A 17,955-nucleotide genomic window follows, 5' to 3' on the forward strand; every position below is an offset into this window, starting at 1 on the left:
TCTGGGTCTCATGGAAAACCAAGTAAATTATTTACCACAGAGCTTCATCTCCAGCCCTGAGATATAGTACTTGACAGAAATTAGGATATCAAAATTAGTACAAATAGTACTCATTGACTCATTTTATAAATAAATTTAAATATTCTTAGCAATAATTTTCAGTTGAGTTACTACTGATTAGAGAGTCGATAAAACTTGTGGGTTTTTTTTTTTTTTTTTTTTTTTTTTGCATCCTTGGGCTGTCATGTGATAGTGAAAATTGCCTTAGATCTAGCCCCAGGACTCACCAGGCAAGTGGAGGCTGAGTCCCAGAGGTCTCAGATAGCCCACAGATAACCGTCCAAAAGTATAGTTATATGTCAGAGTGCTGCAACCCAGATGCTCCGGGGCAGAAAAAGATGCCTGAATTATCTGAGAGGCTGGAAACAAGCTCTCAGTAGAGAGTGTGTCCTGATCAGGCTGTGAGCATCTTGCACTGCCTGCATGGTCAACCATTCACATGCAGTTTCACTTACATCTTTTGCAAGATGACAGCTATGAACAGCATGGTTTCCTGTCTTGGTATTCCTTAGACATTTGGGATCTGGGAAGCAATGGACTTTTCTAGGAGTTGTATCATCAGATAAGAGCTCAAGGTTTGTGGGGTTAATAGTGTCCTCATAGGGTCTCACCCTTGGGAGGAACACACTGCTCTGTCAGTAGTCCTGGGGACCTGGGGCAGGGCTGGCAGATGCAGGGTGGTGGCTCTGCTTGTGTGATGCACATCCCTACAGTGCACATGGCACTTGGGGTGTCTGCCAGGGCAGCGGCTGTAATGTGTGGACAAGTGGAAGGAGACTGGTGCCCAGAAATCCATGGTGAGGCCTCCTGTGTGCCATGGGTGGGGGGGGTCAGTTAGGAAGACAGCTGGTGGCTCCTGCAGGAACCTCTGCCGAGGCGCTCAGGTCTCTTGAGTTGTGCTGCTCAGCCTGCTCCTCTCCTTGAAATAACTCTAGTAAGTGCACTTCTCTTTTCTGAGGTCTCGAAGTGGCAGACATCGCTAGCTGCCCCTAGCTGCTGGTGCTTGTGCCGCTTAAACACAAAGATGTTTCCCTTCTGACTAGTGCAGGGCCTTCCCCAGAACTCAGCAGAGTGGGGGATAGGACAGTGGCTAAACACTTGCCAACACATGTAAGGACCAGAATTGGAACCCCTTAAAATGCATGAGTGGTGGCCCACCTGTAATTTCAGCCTTGGAGAGCAGAGCTGGGATCTCTCGAGCAAGCTGGTCAACAAGACTAGCTATATCGGGCACATCTGGGATTGACTAAGAGAGCCTGTCTCAGTTGATAGGGTGGAAGAGGGATGGAGGACGATTCCTGATGTGAACCTCAGGCCTCCACGTGCATGCATATCCCCATGTGTGTGTGTGTGTGTGTGTGTGTGTGTGTGTGTGTGTGTGTGCTCACATGCTTATAGCTCTTGGAGAAGAACTAGGTTTAAGTCCTAACCCCACATAGTGGCTCACAACTGTCTGTAACTCCAGTTCCAGGGCACCCACATAGTGGCTCACATCTGTCTGTAACTTCAGTTCCAGGACACCCAATACCCCTTTCAGTCCTCTGTAGGCACTAGACACACAGGTGGAATGCAAACATGCATTCAGGGAAACACCACACACATGAAATGAAATACTAAGTGCATTTCGGGCACACTTTCTTACATGCTCACCAGCGAATTTAGGCTTCTCCAGTCTTTCATAACCGCTGAGTCCCTTTTGATCTGACACAGCCCCATCTGCCCTCTATGAATCCATGTTGTAGAAACTTGCTGGGAAGCAGGTCACAGAAGTCTGGTGTGTTTCTCTTCTAGTGTGATTATATTAACATCCCAACAACGGTGTTCACACCTCTGGAATATGGCTGTTGTGGACTATCTGAAGAGAAAGCCATCGAAATGTATACAAAGGAGAATCTGGAAGTAAGACCATATGTCCTTTATAATCAGCCGTCCGTCCTTGAAGCCACTTTTTATGTTGTACTTTTGCAAGTCTCTGTTGTGCTGATGTGAGAGAAATTCTCCTCCTACTTGGGAGAGTTCTAAGTGAATCTAAACTCCGTTTCACTGGCAGAGTGAGAGGAAGAATAGAGCTATGGTGAGGGGGAAGGCTGGTACGTGAGTCAGGACTTCGGGGGTGCAGGTCTGAAAGGCTCTCCCCCATGGAAATGACTCAGAGAAGCCTCCCCAGAGACATGGCTATCCAAGTAGGGTGGGTGCTGGGGTCAGTAGCACGGGTGTGGCGCTTCATCTCAGGAGGCAGGGCCTCTCTGTGCCTGCTGATCTGCTAGGCTTGGGGTGACTGTGACACTAGGCCGGGGTCTCAGTAGTCACCTTCTCAGCCCACACAGGAGCCAGCAACACTCTAAATGCTTGAAAATGGAGTTTGGCCGACAGGAGGCTGTTTGTATTTCTGACTAATGGCTTCACAAAGCAAAAGCGACATGTTGGCATTTTGGGAGCCTGGCTCTAATGCAGCCATCAGTGTGCTCCTGCTGGGACCTTGGGCTTCCAATGCTACACAAGCTGTTGCTGCCTGTCAGCTTAGAGGGGCTAAGAGCACATTGAGGAGTAGGTTTTGTACGATGCTAATCTCAAGCTTTTCCCTTCTGGTCTAGGTGTATCACACCTTGTTTTGGCCTCTTGAGTGGACAGTTGCTGGCAGAGACAACAACACCTGTTATGCAAAGATAATCTGCAACAAATTCGACAACGTATGTAGATGCTGGGTGCTGCGCTTTCCAGTCTGCTCCATTTTCTCTGAGGGTTGGGCCCAGAGCCTAGTTGTGCAAAGTCCACCCTCTGCACTGCATTGCACCTCCAGCCTGACCCCCTGAGATTTTAAAATACAGCTTGGATTCTTGCCAGTTGGGTTTTAATGGCATTTTAAAAGATGGCAGTCGGGGCAGGAGCGAGCTCTTGGCTGTTTGCAGAGGCTGGCAAAGGAGCAGGTTCTCAGCTCAGCTGTGCCTGTCAGGGAGCAGGAGAAGCTGCTGCCCAGAGCCCAGGGTTTCACATGGATGGTCTAGAACTGTGGCTACCGACATTTGGCTACCACCTAGCACTGTGTACAGTGCATGTTTGTGTGTGTTTCTTCAGTGGTGTGGTGTATGTGGAGTGCTGAGGGGAGGCCCTCAGAGAGAAGCTCCAGGGCACTAGGCAGGGACGTCTCATGCGCCTGGCTCTGTCCCCTCTGTCCCTTCCTCTGTGTTCACGGTGGATCAGAATGGAGGCCAGGATCCAATGAAAGAGCTTGGCAGTGGGCAGCTTGTGGCTCCCCACGACCCTGACACCCACTGTGTGTTGCCTTGCTGATGGCCTCCAGTAGCCATTCCTGAGCTCTACAGAGTGTCAGGAGCAGGCACCTGCTCACGAGGCCCACAAATCCTCCTAAGACCACAGCCTCTGTGACCACACCAGTGTAGGGCCTTATTTCATATGTGCCATGTTTGTGTGGCCCTGTCTCAGTGGAATCCAGAAGTCACACCCACCCATGAGCTCCATCACCGGTAGGCAGATTGAGTGTGCTAGTAAATTTGAGTGTGAGTTAGTTCTTACCACACATTTACAGACTCCTTTGGCAGATCCTTTCAGAGGCTGTTCACTGCTCAATTCCTTTCCTGTGGGCGAGCCTATATATTTTAGCTGTGAATGACGGAGTAGACTTCCATTCTAATCCTTAGCTTATGGGAATTCTGTGTTCTGTCTTTATTAAAGGAGCGTGTGGTAGGATTTCACCTTCTGGGGCCAAATGCTGGTGAAATCACGCAGGGATTTGCAGCTGCAATGAAATGTGGGCTCACGAAGCAGCTACTGGATGACACCATTGGAATCCACCCCACTTGTGGTGAGGTAAGGAACAGGAGGCTATGTCTGTGTGTGTGTGTGTGTGTGTGTGTGTGTGTGTGTGTGTGTGTGTGTAGGCAGGCTGAGGGGGACAGCCTTGAGTGTCATTCCTTAGGTACTGTCCACCTCTTTTGGAGACAGGGTGTCACACTGACCTGAAGCTTGCCGATGGCCTAAGCTTGCTGGCCAGCAAGTCCCAGGATGTACCTATCTCTGCCTCCATGACATGGGGATTTTGCAAGCATGTGCCTGCACAGTCAACATGGCTTTCAGGGCTTGAACTTGGGTCCTCACATTGCCAGCTCTTTACCCAGTGAGAGTCTCCCCAGCCCACGGTGATGTACAATGGCTTCAAGTAGTCTAGCTTCAAAACAGTTTTGAAATGCGACATCAGAGATTTTTGATTCTAGTATGTTTGATATTAGCACCCTAACTGAATGTGTTCTCTCAGTGCAGCTGGAGCACGTCCTTGCTAAAGCAGCAGTAACGTTGCCATCTCTTGTCTTCTTTGCAAACAGGTATTTACAACGTTGGAAATCACAAAGTCCTCAGGGCTGGACATTACTCAGAAAGGCTGCTGAGGCTAGCCCTGCTGCTGTTGGGTTTCCCTGTCACTTTCACTCTGTGCCCATGACATCTGCTTGGGCACTGGAGACCAGTGCAGGGCTTTCTCCTGGCATAGAGACGAGAAGGTGGCAGAGGACTAGCAGCAGCAGCAGCAGCAGCAGCATCTGGAGTCTCAGCTTTCGGCATGCAGCAGCCAGGCTGCATCCTTGACGCCTTGGCTCGGAACCTGCAGAGGTGAGCCAGGGCCGACTTCTGCACGTCAGCCTCGACTCCCCCCTCCCCCCCCCCCCCGAGAGGCCTTGGATGGCACAGTGAGCCCACCTCCCTTTCCCAGTTGCTAGTGCTTTGACCCCTCACTTTGTTTCCATGAAGAGATTATCTTTTTTTCAGTTGTGGACTTGACTGTAAAGAGGCTTGTTGCCCGAAGTGTAGCACTTAGGGATCTGTGGTGTTTGGGGAGCCAGGTTAGAGCAGTTGGCTGCACTGGCCTCCCCGGAATATAACCTGCTGTCAGAAGCCTGACTTAAACCTCACTCCTTGCACAGCTCCTGAGGGGAGAACCGGGAAGCCATTCTCCTCCCAGCCTCTAGTCTAACAGAGCATCACAAAGAAGAGAAAAAAAATTCCTTGTATTGCTATCAGTTTTTCATGTTTATCTTAAGGGTACTATTAAAAGAGATTTTACTACAATTGTGTGAACTAATTCATTAAACATGATTTGTTAAGTCATGATCCACTGAAAACTATTTCACTAAAATTAAAAAAAAAATGCCTGTATTGTTTTGCTTCTGAAGCAGAGTCTTACTTGGTGTTACAATAAGGCTGTCCTGGAACTCAAAATCCTCCTACCTCAGCCTCCTAAAGGCGGGGATTGCAGGCATGCACCACCACAGCAGGTGTCCCTTCCTCTTTACACATCCATTGTCTTGGGTAGTCTGAGCTGACTGGCACCACCTGCTACAGGGAAATCATACTTCACACCTGATTTCTAACCAGTGCTCCAAGCACTGGCTAAACTATCAACTAAATGACAGGCCTGACCAGGTAAGAAGATGTGTGGAGGTCAAAGGAAAGAGGTCTGTTTCTAGTTAGTGTGACTAGACATAGGCCAGATGGAGAGAGAAAAGCGGGGCAGGTGTGTGTATGTGGGGGAGGGGAGGGAGCAGGGTCTGACTGTCCTGACGCACGACCTCTACCCCAGTGCCAGGGACAGACTGCACTCAGGTGTCTGCAGTAGAATGGCCCATGTAGGAATTAGCTTCTGGGACTGCTGGCTGTTCTCTCACAGATTGAAAGCACTGCTGTGGGATGCTATGGGTATCGGGTCCCTTGGACCCAAGGCCACCAGGGTCCTTTACCTGTGACCACTTCTGCCCAATTCAAAGGTGGTACATGGCTGCTGCCCTTTGGGAGCGGTGAGCTCAGAATGCTTACCAGATGTGTCCTCAGGAAGGGATTTAATCCTGGAACACACAGTGGTGCTTTTGCAGTTGCTTGCTAGGTGTTGTACAGTCACTGCAGTGTCAGAGAGGCCATGCAGCCAGTTGTGTGGCGAGTAAGCAACCCCTTGAGGCAAACACTGACTAGTGCATAGCTGGTTGTCTTTTTTTATTTATGTATGTGAGTATTTTGTTTCATGTATGTCTGTGCACAGTATGCATGCCTGGTACCTACAGAGGCCAGAAGAGGGCACTGGATCTCTTGTGGCTGGAGTTAATCAGTTGTGAGCCACGGTGGGGAACTGGGAACAGAACTCTGGTCCTCTGGAAGAGCAGCCAATGCTCTTAACCACTGAACCACCTCCTTATCTCCCAAACTGTATTCTTAGAGCATGTATGTTTCCCCAGTGTGTCTGCTTTGAGTGGCTAGTGGCCATGGCTAACCAGATATGCACTTTGCCAAAGGTGGCCTATCCACCACACAGAAAGACTTCTTTATAATTGAACGTGGCTTACGGCTTCTGAAGCAAAAGCAGCTGAAACCAGTGGTGACTTGAGAGGGTGATGTATATGGGACTAATTAAACTAGAAGCCGGCAGATACTCGGAAACCACTGGCAACAGTGGCCTTTGCTTAGTGCTGCTGCTGCTCAATCTCTGTGGATTCAGCTCTGGTTGGAGCACAGGTGGCGGCCAGACCTTCCTAGGGCATTGTGCATAGCACCCTCCGAGTTTGCGTCTAAATAGGGATGCCAGGCAAGGTGAACACACAATTATACAAATAGTTTTGTCAGGCCCTGAGAAGGTAATGGGCATCAATGTACACAGTACTGCCCAGTGATAAACCTAAAGGGCTCACCTCCAGAAGAAAAAGATGAGGGAACTGTCCCCAGGGACAGCCATGTGGAGAGCCAGGACTCCCAACTTGTCCAGATGTCAGGACTATGGATGGGGTAGTATGTTGTGACAAATAGGACCTGGCTCAGGTGTGGTGGTTTGATAAAGAATGACCTCCAAAGGCTCATGTATTTGTATGTTTAGTCATCAGGGAATGGCATGACTTGAGAAGAATTAGGAGGTCTGTCTTTGTTGGAGGAAGTGAGTCACTAGAGGTGGCTTTTGAAACCTTTAAAGCCCTACCCAGGCCCAGTGGCTCTTGATTCCTGATGCCAAGGGTCCAGATGTAGAGCTCTCAGTTACTTCTATAGCATCATGTCTGCTAGTATGCTGCCATGCTTCCCACTATGATGACAGTGAACTAAGCCTCTTCAACTGTAGGCAAGGCCCCAATTAAATGTTTGAGTTGCCATTGTCATGTGTCTCTTCACAGCAATAGAATACGTGACTAAGACAAGAAGTCTGTAACTTGCATTTATCTTCTCGTTAAAAATATTGTTAAAGTGCACATACAGAAGGCCATTTCCAGCCATAAGAGAAGGCTCTGGTAAGAGCACTGACTTTTCTTCCAGAAGTCTTGAGTTCAATTCCCAGTACCCACATGATATCTTGAAACCGTCTATAACTGTGCAGTCCTGTGGAATCCAATGGCCTCTTCAGGTATGCAGAAAATACAAACAAAATGCCCCTATATATAGACAAATCTTTAAAAAAAAAATCTAAAAATAAGATAGATAGGCAGAGAGCCCATTTCACTTGGTGTTTCTTGGGCAGGTAGATCCGCTGGCGCTCAGGGTGAGCACAGGGCTGTGGCTCTTGAAGCATCCACGAGGCTCCTGCCCACCTTCACTCTTGTCATCACCATGAGTACCGAGGCCCCGGGACCACACAGCTGAGCTGGACAGGCAGGGATGATGTCAAGTACCCTTCCCTGCAATGGCTTCCGTGCCTGCCTCTCCCAGAGCCTTATCCCCTTGTCATGCTGGCTGGCCCCTCTCTGCTAGGCGAAGGAGGCTCCACACCTCTTCACACAGCTTCTGGGACTCACGTTTTCCTGTTTAACATCTAGGGAATTGTGCAATTGCCCATTTATAGAGTAAGTGAGAAGAACAACCAACCAGTTCGTCTGGTGTGAGCTCATTCAGAAGCCATCTGGTTTTCCCCGACCTAGTCCTCGGTTTTCATCACACCAGGGAGGTCTAGGTTTATCTTCATTTCTGAAGGACATTTGCTGAATAGGGGAATCCAGCTTGACTTGTGTTTCCCATCATCTCTGTAAGGGTTAAGTTCCGGGCCGTCTTGTCCATCACTATTGTGACTGCATCATGCTACTTTGTTGAGGTCCTCCTGTGTGCCTTGCCACATCACTACACAGCTCTTTTAAGACAGTTTGATGACCGGATCGCCCAGCTGGAGACTAGACCTTAGTTTCAGGGGTGTGGCCACCGCCCTCCATCCTGCCACATGAAGGCTATGGATGGGGTAGTGCTGAGTGGCATCCTTCCAAGGCACTCTGCCTTTACACAATGACCCGCTGTGAGCTACAGCTGGGCGATCCGGTCATCGGGCCAGGTTCCTGGTGGATTGATGATTAATTCGCAGGTGGATTAAGAATTTGATGGCAGCCGGGCGTGGTGGCACACGCCTTTAGTCCCAGCACTCAAGAGGCAGAGGCAGGCGGATTTCTGAGTTCAAGGCCATCCTGGTCTACAAAGTGAGTTCCAGGACAGCCAGGGCTGCACAGAGAAACCCTGTCTCGAAAAACCAAAAAAAAAAAAAAAAAAAATTTGATGGCATTATTGAGAAACATGGAGCCTGGAGGGCGGAGCCCAGTTGGAGAAAGTAGGTTATGGCAATGGGGTGCACATCTTGTCCCTGCCTCATCTCCCTCTTTTTTTCCTCCCCTCTTCCACCTCCTCCTTTCCCCATCTCCACTGTCTGCCATTGGGTAAGCCACTGTTCCCCCCACATGCTCCCTGCCGTGGTGTTCCCTCTCACCACACATGGATCCAGAGACATTGAAGTGAGGAGGGGCTGAGGGATCTCTGAACTCAGAGCCAAATACCCTCTAAAACACCCTCCCCCAAGTCTGTCTTTGATGAAAAGTTGACTTAATACCCCACTCTACCCCAGGGCTCTGGGTGCTGTGCCTGGGGTCTCCCTCCCCGCCTTTGGTGGCTCTCCTGCCTTCACCACTTTGCCTGCAGAACAGCAGCTCTTGAGTCTCTTCTAGAATGTATTTGGGTTAGGTTTGCCTTTGTGTGTGATCTCAGCTCTCTTAAACACTTCTGTAGTTTAAACAAAGTGCTTTTGTCTCTTGAATAGAGCTGGTGTCCTCTCCCAACTTCCCCCACTTAAAATATATTCTACAAAACGTGCTCTGCTTTACACGGACAACTCCTTACTCCGTGGGATGGGAAAGCCTGCATCTGTAGCACGTTAGCAGTCCATCAGTAACACTCAACTTCTCTGAGGCTCCTCTCTCTCTGTCTCTGTCTCTGTCTCTGTCTCTGTCTCTCTCAGATTTGTTTTTTTATTTAATGTGAGTACACTGTTGCTGTCTTCAGACACACCAGAAGAGGGCATCGGATCTCCATTACAGATGGCTGTGAGCGACCATATGTTTGCTGGGAATTGAACTCAGAACCTCTGGAAGAGCAGTCAGTGCTCTTAACCACTGAGCCATCTCTCCGTCCCCTGTGTCCCTTTCTAAGGAGTAATCAGAGGCCACCCTGGTGACCATTTCAGGAAGGACCCAAGCTATCTCACCTAGTAAAGGAACATGGGAATTGTATTTTCTTTTATAATAAAAGAAAAATTAGGTCACACTAGTCTCTATTTAAATTTTAATTGTGTTTATTTATTATGCATTCTAATTGCATTGTTTGTTTGTTTATTTGTTCATTTATCATGGGAGTCAGTTGTATCCTCCCACTATGTGGATTCTGTTTGAACTCTGTTCCAGCCACATCCTCTGCTTTCCTGCTCCTGTTCAGTGCCTACCAGGGTCTCCTTGGTATTGGAGCTGTTTGTGATAAATGATGAAAGGCAGGAAGGCATCTATATTAAAGGATGAGGGGCAAGGGATGGCTCTGGCCTGTGTTCTGCCAGCAACGAAGCAGGGTCTCCTACTGTTCCAATTGACATCTGAAAATAACCAGGTCCCTGGTGGCTAAGGAGTCAGTTATGTCTGGGTCTTACTCAGTTGCTGAGGCCATGGGCTGAATCTGCCTCCATCTCTCTGTTCCCAAGGCCTTGTATGGGTTGGTCCCCCCCTCTGCCAGAGCAGCTATGCCAGGAGCAGGGTGCATGCGATACAAATTAGTGCCCATGTCTAGCTTGCCCTGTCGTCGTCCACTTCCTCCCCCTAGGTTTGGAGGGAACTGGCCCTCACCATAGGCCTCTGGAGAAAGAGAACCAGGGTGGAACCAGGATCTATAAGGGATTCGCTGGGATCGTACCCACAGAGATATGTAATCCTGTGTGGTGTGAAAGCCGTGCATTCAGGACTGTCACATAAGGTGAACACTGGCTAACACATCATTTAAATGTACTTAATTTAAAGGGTGTCAGGCCAGCTAGATGTTTTAAAAGATGGACAGCTGTCATAGAGAATCAGTTCTTCCCAGCTTCCAGTCACACAGTCTAGCTGGATTTGACGCTTATCAATGTGTGTGAGTTTCCTCTTTAAAACACCCACAGGCTCCAGATTAGACTTTTAAAGCCCCAAGATGTCCCAGGCACACCCACCCCCTTCCCCTAATGAATCCTTGGGCTTGGTGGGATGGAAATGATAATTATCCAATATTATCTAGGCAGAACTCCAACTCACAGCCAGAAGAAGACTATAAAGTTAAAAACTGGGCAGAATGAAGGCAGTTATGTCCTGCATGCTCATGAAGGGTTCAGACCCATTGGATGTCACTGGTTAGAAATTCCCTACCTCTGTTCCAGGAGAGAAGCAAGAGCAAGCTTGCCTAACCAGACCTCCATCCCAGCACAGACAAGCCTGGGAAAGCTCAGGTCCTGTGACTTCTAGGCTGCCCCATCCTCTCATGGTCACCATTTCAAAGGGACTGGCATCCCTAAATGAGGTCTAGACTTCGCAGGGAGCCTGGAAACCTGAGCCTACTGGCTCCTCCTGCGGATTCCCCCTTTTACCACATGGTGGCACCAGAGAGCAGAGTATATTCTGTAGGGTCAAGGAAGAAACCCAAAGGCCTGCAAGGGACATGGGGAATACAGATTCTAGAAAAGAGATCATCAATCTCGATGACATTTTACAACCCTTAGTCTCTGCTCATTTCCTCATCAGGGCCTATAGTCACCCTGCCTCGCCCTCTGTGATTTCCCTGACATTGTGGTGAAGTGTGTCTCTCCTTCATTCATTCCTTTACCCAGGTCAGGGCTCCCAGCAGCTTTGGGTATTTTTCAGAAAAACAAACAAACAAACAAACAAACAAAACCAAAAAACCTTCTCCTGAAATCTCTGTTTTCCTAAAGTCACATACGCGACCAAATACGAGTGGGAAACTACAACAACTTATCTAGGGGACCTGACAAAGGAAGAGCATTAGGCACGAATTTCTAGATCAATGATGGCACCACAAGGCAGCCGTGTTTCCCACAGCCTTACTTTTCAGATGCACCGGCAACCTTCAACTCACAATAGAAGCGTGACAGCATCTTAGCCTTCACAGCGACCTAAGAAGGTTACAACCACATAATTCCAGTGAACAGGAAAAGAGAGGCGAATCACTTTGGCAAGACCACAGAAATAATCAATGGTGGAGTCTGAATTTGAGGCCCTAGGGCCTGGTTCACTGAGCTTGTGGGAGTTTGGGGGTGTGGTCAGCTGCTGCAGATTCCTCACCTTTTATTCACAATGGTTATTGCTGCGCCAGGACTGAGATGGCCTTCCCTCCTTCGTCCAGCAGGTGGCGACAAAACACCGAGTCAAACGTCCTCCTGACCTGGTTGTAAACTTGGTTTGGCTGAAACCATAACCTGCACTTGGTCATGGGAGATGTCTTTCTTGGACTCAAATAAAAGCTGCAAATGGGAGAATGACTCTGGGCTAACAACGAATCTGCCAACATTATGTCTGGAGTGAGTCCCAAGAATAGCTGATCTCATGTGGTTTTGGATCTTAGGGTGGATCCGATTCAATTTTCTCCTCAGAACTCTAGGCCTGGAAGTTACTAGCTCTAGAGCACACTCAACAAGTTCACACACGCACTTATAGAAAGAACTTGACAGCTCAAAGTCCCATACCATGGGGAAAGGGCATGCGTGCACACACACACACACACACACACACACACACACACACACACGTACGTGACTTTCATTAGCACACTTAACATCCAGCCCATCACATTTGTCAATTTAGATAAAGTACTCTATCATCTCTCCTAACTTAAAATGTGTATAGTTCTGTGCCTTACTTATGTTGATTTTAACTTGTACTCCCATCTGAAATCTATCCTTACAAATCTAGATCATCTTCCTTTATGCTAAACGGCTTAAGTTTGATATGAGGCTATAACTAGTCTTCCATCCCATCAGGGATCTGAGAAGGAATTAAATATTACCTGAAGATGTAGGAGGCACAAAGACATAGCTTCCAAAACCACACACTTTGTGGTGACTTCCTGGACAGTCCCCTAATTTCTTACAATGCTGGAGCATCTGACTTCAGCTGTCTGGCACAGAAACATCTGACAGACCTTTAATGAAACAGGAATTATGAAGGACTGGCTTACCTTGTCTTGGCGGAGCTAGGCAGTCGATTATCCCGAATCTGTTTGTCCTGTTTTCAACAGTATTTTTGTCGGCAGATGAATTAGAGCAATTCTTGTCCGGGGCTACCTTGCCAGATTGAAGCGAGTCAGCCTGGAGGTAATGATACTCGATGTCTTCCTTGACGTGGACTGGGGATGCTACCAGGGTCACACCTGCCTCATAGTCAAATGACCTTCGATGATGAAATAATATTAAATACTATATTCTGTGGATCTCTGAAACTTTTGAAGACCATCTAAATATAATTGTCAAACATTCATTATGCTTAGCTATTTACTATTTGAATAATCTTGAAAACACTTGTTGTAATAATCTAAATTAGAATCTAATATGACCATGAGTCTCACTATCTGACTATTAACTTACATTACTTAGTCATCCTAAACAGTTTGTAATAGCAACTATTAAAAGGACTGGGTCTAAGCCTTTGTATTCTTATATGAGTTGCATAGGCATAATGCCTACCTATGAGCAATAATATTAATTTAAAATTTTGTATCAATGTACAGAATTTTATACCAATGAAAACCTTAAACCTGTACTAATATATACAAACTCTCTACCAATGTAAGAAATTAAAGCCTCAATTTTGCATCAAATATAAAGGTTTCTACCAATGTAAGATTATGGCTATACAATGCTTTAAGAGTAAATTTAATATCCTATATTTGTCTATTTTTCTAATTTCTATAATGTTGCTATATCCCCCACTTTCCTTTCCAACCCCCTCTCCTTTATCTAAGAAGGAAGCACAGAGAAGAGGAAAGGCAGAAATCCCTGAGTCTAAGCTCTCTAGCTTCCTTTCCCTGTCCAAAGTTACAATATTTGCATGATATCCCTTAAAATGACAACATACCTATAATTTATAAAATAGCCAGAACCATCCACTCCAACCTAAGGGACTGGGATAATGATCTTCTTTTGCTTACTTCTAGCTGAATTGGGGCAAGGAATTCCCTTCTGGGAGCCCAAAGGGAACTGGGAAAATTGATTTTGTCAAAGGAGGACTAGTTGGCATCATTTGCCATCCAGCCTCTATGTACTGACAAAGTTCATTGCTTAGCTGAAGTCCAGACTGTAACAGTCTGAAAGGCTGAATGGGTGAATTAGCTGTTCTGGAAATGTCCTGGAAGCAAGTCTTCAGAGGAAACAGCTTTGATGTAGCTGAGGTAGCATCAAGCAAGGAGCTGGAATGGAAGGTCCCAGAATCTCAGCATCCCAGAGTGTGAATATTGTCAGGCTCCCTTTCTCCTATTTCATTCTGCAATATTCAAACCTTACAAGCAACACATAACTCTGTAACGTTTATATGGAAAGTGCAGGGTGCACATATCAGTTAAGGAAGATCAATAAAGACAACTACCTTTCATTAGTGGTCAATTTGATCATATAATCAAACTACAATATAACTTCCCATTTATGCTATCTTAAAGGATGATTTACCCAATAAGTGTTGTTGGTTGTATATAAACATTTAAGTCTCAGCCAGTCCCAGAGCTGTTTCTGTGTACAGACATATAAATCACCTATCTTGTTGATCTTGTCAATGTCCTTCTTTTTGTCTGTAGCCAAGGTCTTCGGGGTGGTGGTGGTGGTGCCTCTCTTTGTCATGTCTAATTTTTATCAACTTGGAAGGAACCCATACCTTTACTTTTCCTTTGGAATAATAGGCATAACTGTTGCATGTAATTTTTTAAAACACGCTTCTGCCTTCTCACGGTCGTGTTCTTGTGGGTCTCAACTCTGCCAACCGGTGGCTAGCTTCTCCAAGCCCCTTCCTGAGAATGCCAGGGACTGCTGTTTCTGCTCCACTGGCTAACTGCCTCAGCTGCCTGCTTTCTCCTTCTGCCCACCTTATCTCTGGATGGAAAACACTAGACAGCTTTATGACTTTAGAACTAGCCAGATAACTCAACGGCTGGGCGAAGAATTCCCTGCCCTAATCTTATCGGCTAGTTACTGCCATCTTCCCTGACCCCTGCTCCAGGTGGAGTCTTACAAACTCCAGGGGCCCCATGACATACATGTTTGTTGCTTTTCCTCACTCCAAAACCGGTTTGGAAAACTTTTTTCTGCATCCCTTCTCTTCCTCTTGGGACCTGGAAATCCCACCTTTCTCCCTTTGCCCAGCAATTAGCTTTCACCTCCTTTATTAACACAATCAAGAACCATTTAGGGAATCGACACCTTCCCCTGCATCTCACCTTTTTTGTTCAATAAAAGCTCTTCTCCCACATACAAATTGAACAAAACCATAACAATTAAGTAAACTACACAGTATGAGGTACAAATGACATCCAGTCCATCAAGCTGTCAATTTAGATAAAGTAGTCTACCATGTTTCCTAACTGAAAGAGTTATGATTTTATCAGTGGATTATGTTTAGAATTTTAGCCTGTAGCACCACTTGAAAACTATGTTATCTATTCTATAAACTCCCTCTATCTTAAGCAACTTGAGTTTGATTATGAGACTAAAACTACTTTTTATCACCATCAGAAATCCGAGAATGACTAAATATTACCTGAAAATATAGGAAGCACAAAGCATAGCTTATGAAACTTGACAAATTTATAAAGATGGTTGACTACCTGGACAGTTCTCCATTTTTCAGAATCCAAGAGTTTCTGTCTTAGGCCTTCTGGCCAAGGATCAGCTATCTGACATACTTATTATGTAAAAAGTTGAAGGGCCATTGATGCTGTCTCAGCAAAGCCAGTAGTCAACTATACTGCAAAAAATGTCCTTCTCTGGACAGTATTGTCCAGAGATTGTCTGTAGATGACCTGTGTCAGCCAAGTGACAGCCTTGCCATAATAATCAACTCTAGCTGGAGGTAATGATGCTCAATATCTTTTTTGAACTGTGATGGGGGATGATACTGTCAGGAGCAGACATGTCTCATAGTCAATTGATTTTTAATAATGAAGTGGCTTTAACTGTCTTATGATTGGTTTTTATTAAAATTGGCTCATAAAAAAAGGACACCTGTCTTTCACACAAACAAGGAGCAGAATTTCATTCTTAACTAGTCGTCTGTGCACCCTACACAGAATAACATAATCATACAGATATCTTGATGGTACTTGTCTTAGGGCTTTACTGCTGTGAACAGACACCATGACCAAAGCACTTCTTATAAGGACAACATTTAATTGGGGCTAGTTTATAGGTTCAGAGAACATCCATTATCATCAAGGCAGGAACATGGCAATATCCAGGCAGACATGGTAGAGGAGGAGCTCAGAGTTCTACAGCTTCATCTGAAGTCTGCTAGTAAAATACTGACTTCCAGGCAGCTAGGACAAGGATATTAAAGCCCACATGCACAAAGCCACACCTACTCTAACAAGGCTGTTTCTTCCAACAGTGCCACACCCTGGGCTGAGCATATACAAACCATCACAGTACTTAAATTCTCTTTTGAGATTTGTATGTTGCAGAGTGTACAGCTTTGGTGAGATTCATCCTCAGACATGCTAAACCGACCTGCTTGGACTTCCGCTGTCATGGATTCCGTGACACCAGGAGTCAAGTTGTTTGGCCTCATTCAATCTTTCAGACAGATCCAGTCAGAAGTTCAGTCAAGCCCTGAGCCTTCTAGGCATCAGAGATGGAATAATAATTGCTAGCTTCGCTTTCTTAAGGCCTAACCAAATCTCCTAATTTTCCTACCCTCCCCCTCCCCTTTAAAGATATTTCAGATTACCAAACTCTGTAAAATGAAACACATCCATTTGCCAAATTTCATTTCTTTGGGTACCTTTAGGATTACTTCCTGTAGGACTACTTCCTGAGTTTGGTTATATAATGAGCAAGTATGACATTGCCTCATAATTTCCTTGGCTTGTTGTCAAATGGTAAAAAATTATTTATTTAAATCCTTGCTGTTAACATGGTGTTTTTAATGGAATTCTGAAGCCTCTAGTACACTTCCTATCAGTAACTGACCAATTTCATTATTACCTTTTGGCAGAGGGCCTGGCAGACCTATATGGGATCTTATGTGTATTATATATAGTGATGACTCATATTTCTGATCATTTGTTGTAGCTGAATAAACAGTGAAGTCAATTCAGAATCATCCTGAATAAGTTCAGCAGCCTCTATGTTTAAAACAATCCTTTTTGCATATTGAGAGTCAGTTACTATATTAAGATACTCTTGAAAATCTGATAATACCATAAGTATTTTATATAATTCAGATTTTTGATTTGATTTGTTGGGACTCTCAGCCTCCTTCTGATTTATATCCTGTCTTTCTTGATATATTAGCATCAGCATAGCATGTAGGGGCTTCAGAAATTGGAATTATTATATTTTTTTTTGAGACAGGGTTTCTCTGTGTAGCCCTGGCTGTCCTGGAACTCACTTTGTAGACCAGCCTGGCCTTGAACTCAGAAATCCGCCTGCCTCTGCCTCCTGAGTGCTGGGATTAAAGGCATGCACCACCATGCCCAGCGGAATTCTTTTTACTAAGAACTTTTTATTAAGGGAGAATCCAATTAGATCTTTTTGTGAACTGAAGTCAATTCCTTTTAGGGTATTTGTTGTTAATCTCTCAAAAGAAATTACTGCATGAACTTTGCCAATGTTCATCTTGTGTCCACAATGAGGCAATCTCTGCATTAGTGAAAGGTACCACAATTTCAGCTGGATCCATTCCCGATAATTGTAGAAATCTCATTTTTCCTTTTAGTATCAATTCAGAAACCTTTTCTATGTAGGTTTTTAATTTCTTTTTTATTAGATATTTTCTTTATTTACATTTCAGATGCTATCCCCAAAGCCCCCTAGAGCTTTTAGGTGTGCTGTCAAGCTGCTAGTGTATGTTCTTTCCAGTTTCTTTTTGGAGGCACTCAGGGCTATGAGTTTTCCTCTTAGGGCTGCTTTCATTGTGTCCCATAAGTTTGGGTATATTGTGGCTTCATTTTCATTAATCTCTAAAGAGTCTTTAATTTCTTATTTCTTCCTTGACCAAGGTATCATTGAGTAAAGTGTTCTTCACCTTCCAGGTGAATGTTGGCATTCTATTATTTATGTTGTTATTGAAGATCAGCCTTAGTCCGTGGTGATCTGATAGGATGCATTGGATAATTTAAATATTTTTGTATTTGTTGAGGCCTGTTTTGTGACCAATCATATGGTCAGTTTTGGAGAAGGTGCCATGAGGTGCTGAGAAGAAGGTATATCCTTTTGTTTTAGGATAAAATGTTTTGTTTTATGATAAAATGATTTTATCTGTTAAATCCATTTGTTTCATAACTTCTGTTAGTTTCAATGTGTCTCTGTTTAGATTCTGTTTCCATGATCTGTCCATTGACAAGAGTGGGGTATTGAAGTCTCCCACTATTATTGTCTGAGGT

At 45.4% G+C, this 17,955-nt stretch overlaps 1 protein-coding gene across 2 annotated transcripts in view; it reads left to right on the forward strand.

The window, feature by feature from the left end:
- The window catches only part of Txnrd3 (thioredoxin reductase 3), a 31,546-nt gene extending 26,407 nt beyond the window's left edge, over positions 1 to 5,139 (forward strand). Inside the window, exons 13-16 of one of the 2 annotated variants that reach the window (XM_021190124.1) lie at positions 1,852 to 1,959; positions 2,655 to 2,750; positions 3,754 to 3,888; positions 4,401 to 5,139. In XM_021190124.1, the coding sequence (XP_021045783.1) occupies positions 1,852 to 1,959; positions 2,655 to 2,750; positions 3,754 to 3,888; positions 4,401 to 4,463 (402 nt within the window). In that variant the 3' untranslated portion in view covers positions 4,464 to 5,139. The remainder of the gene's footprint in view (positions 1 to 1,851; positions 1,960 to 2,654; positions 2,751 to 3,753; positions 3,889 to 4,400) is intronic. The other variant, XM_029534922.1, reaches the window with a different exon arrangement.
- The last annotated feature ends 12,816 nt before the right edge of the window (positions 5,140 to 17,955 follow it).

This window comes from Mus pahari, chromosome 2 (assembly GCF_900095145.1).
Source record: "Mus pahari chromosome 2, PAHARI_EIJ_v1.1, whole genome shotgun sequence".
NCBI lineage: Eukaryota > Metazoa > Chordata > Mammalia > Rodentia > Muridae > Mus > Mus pahari.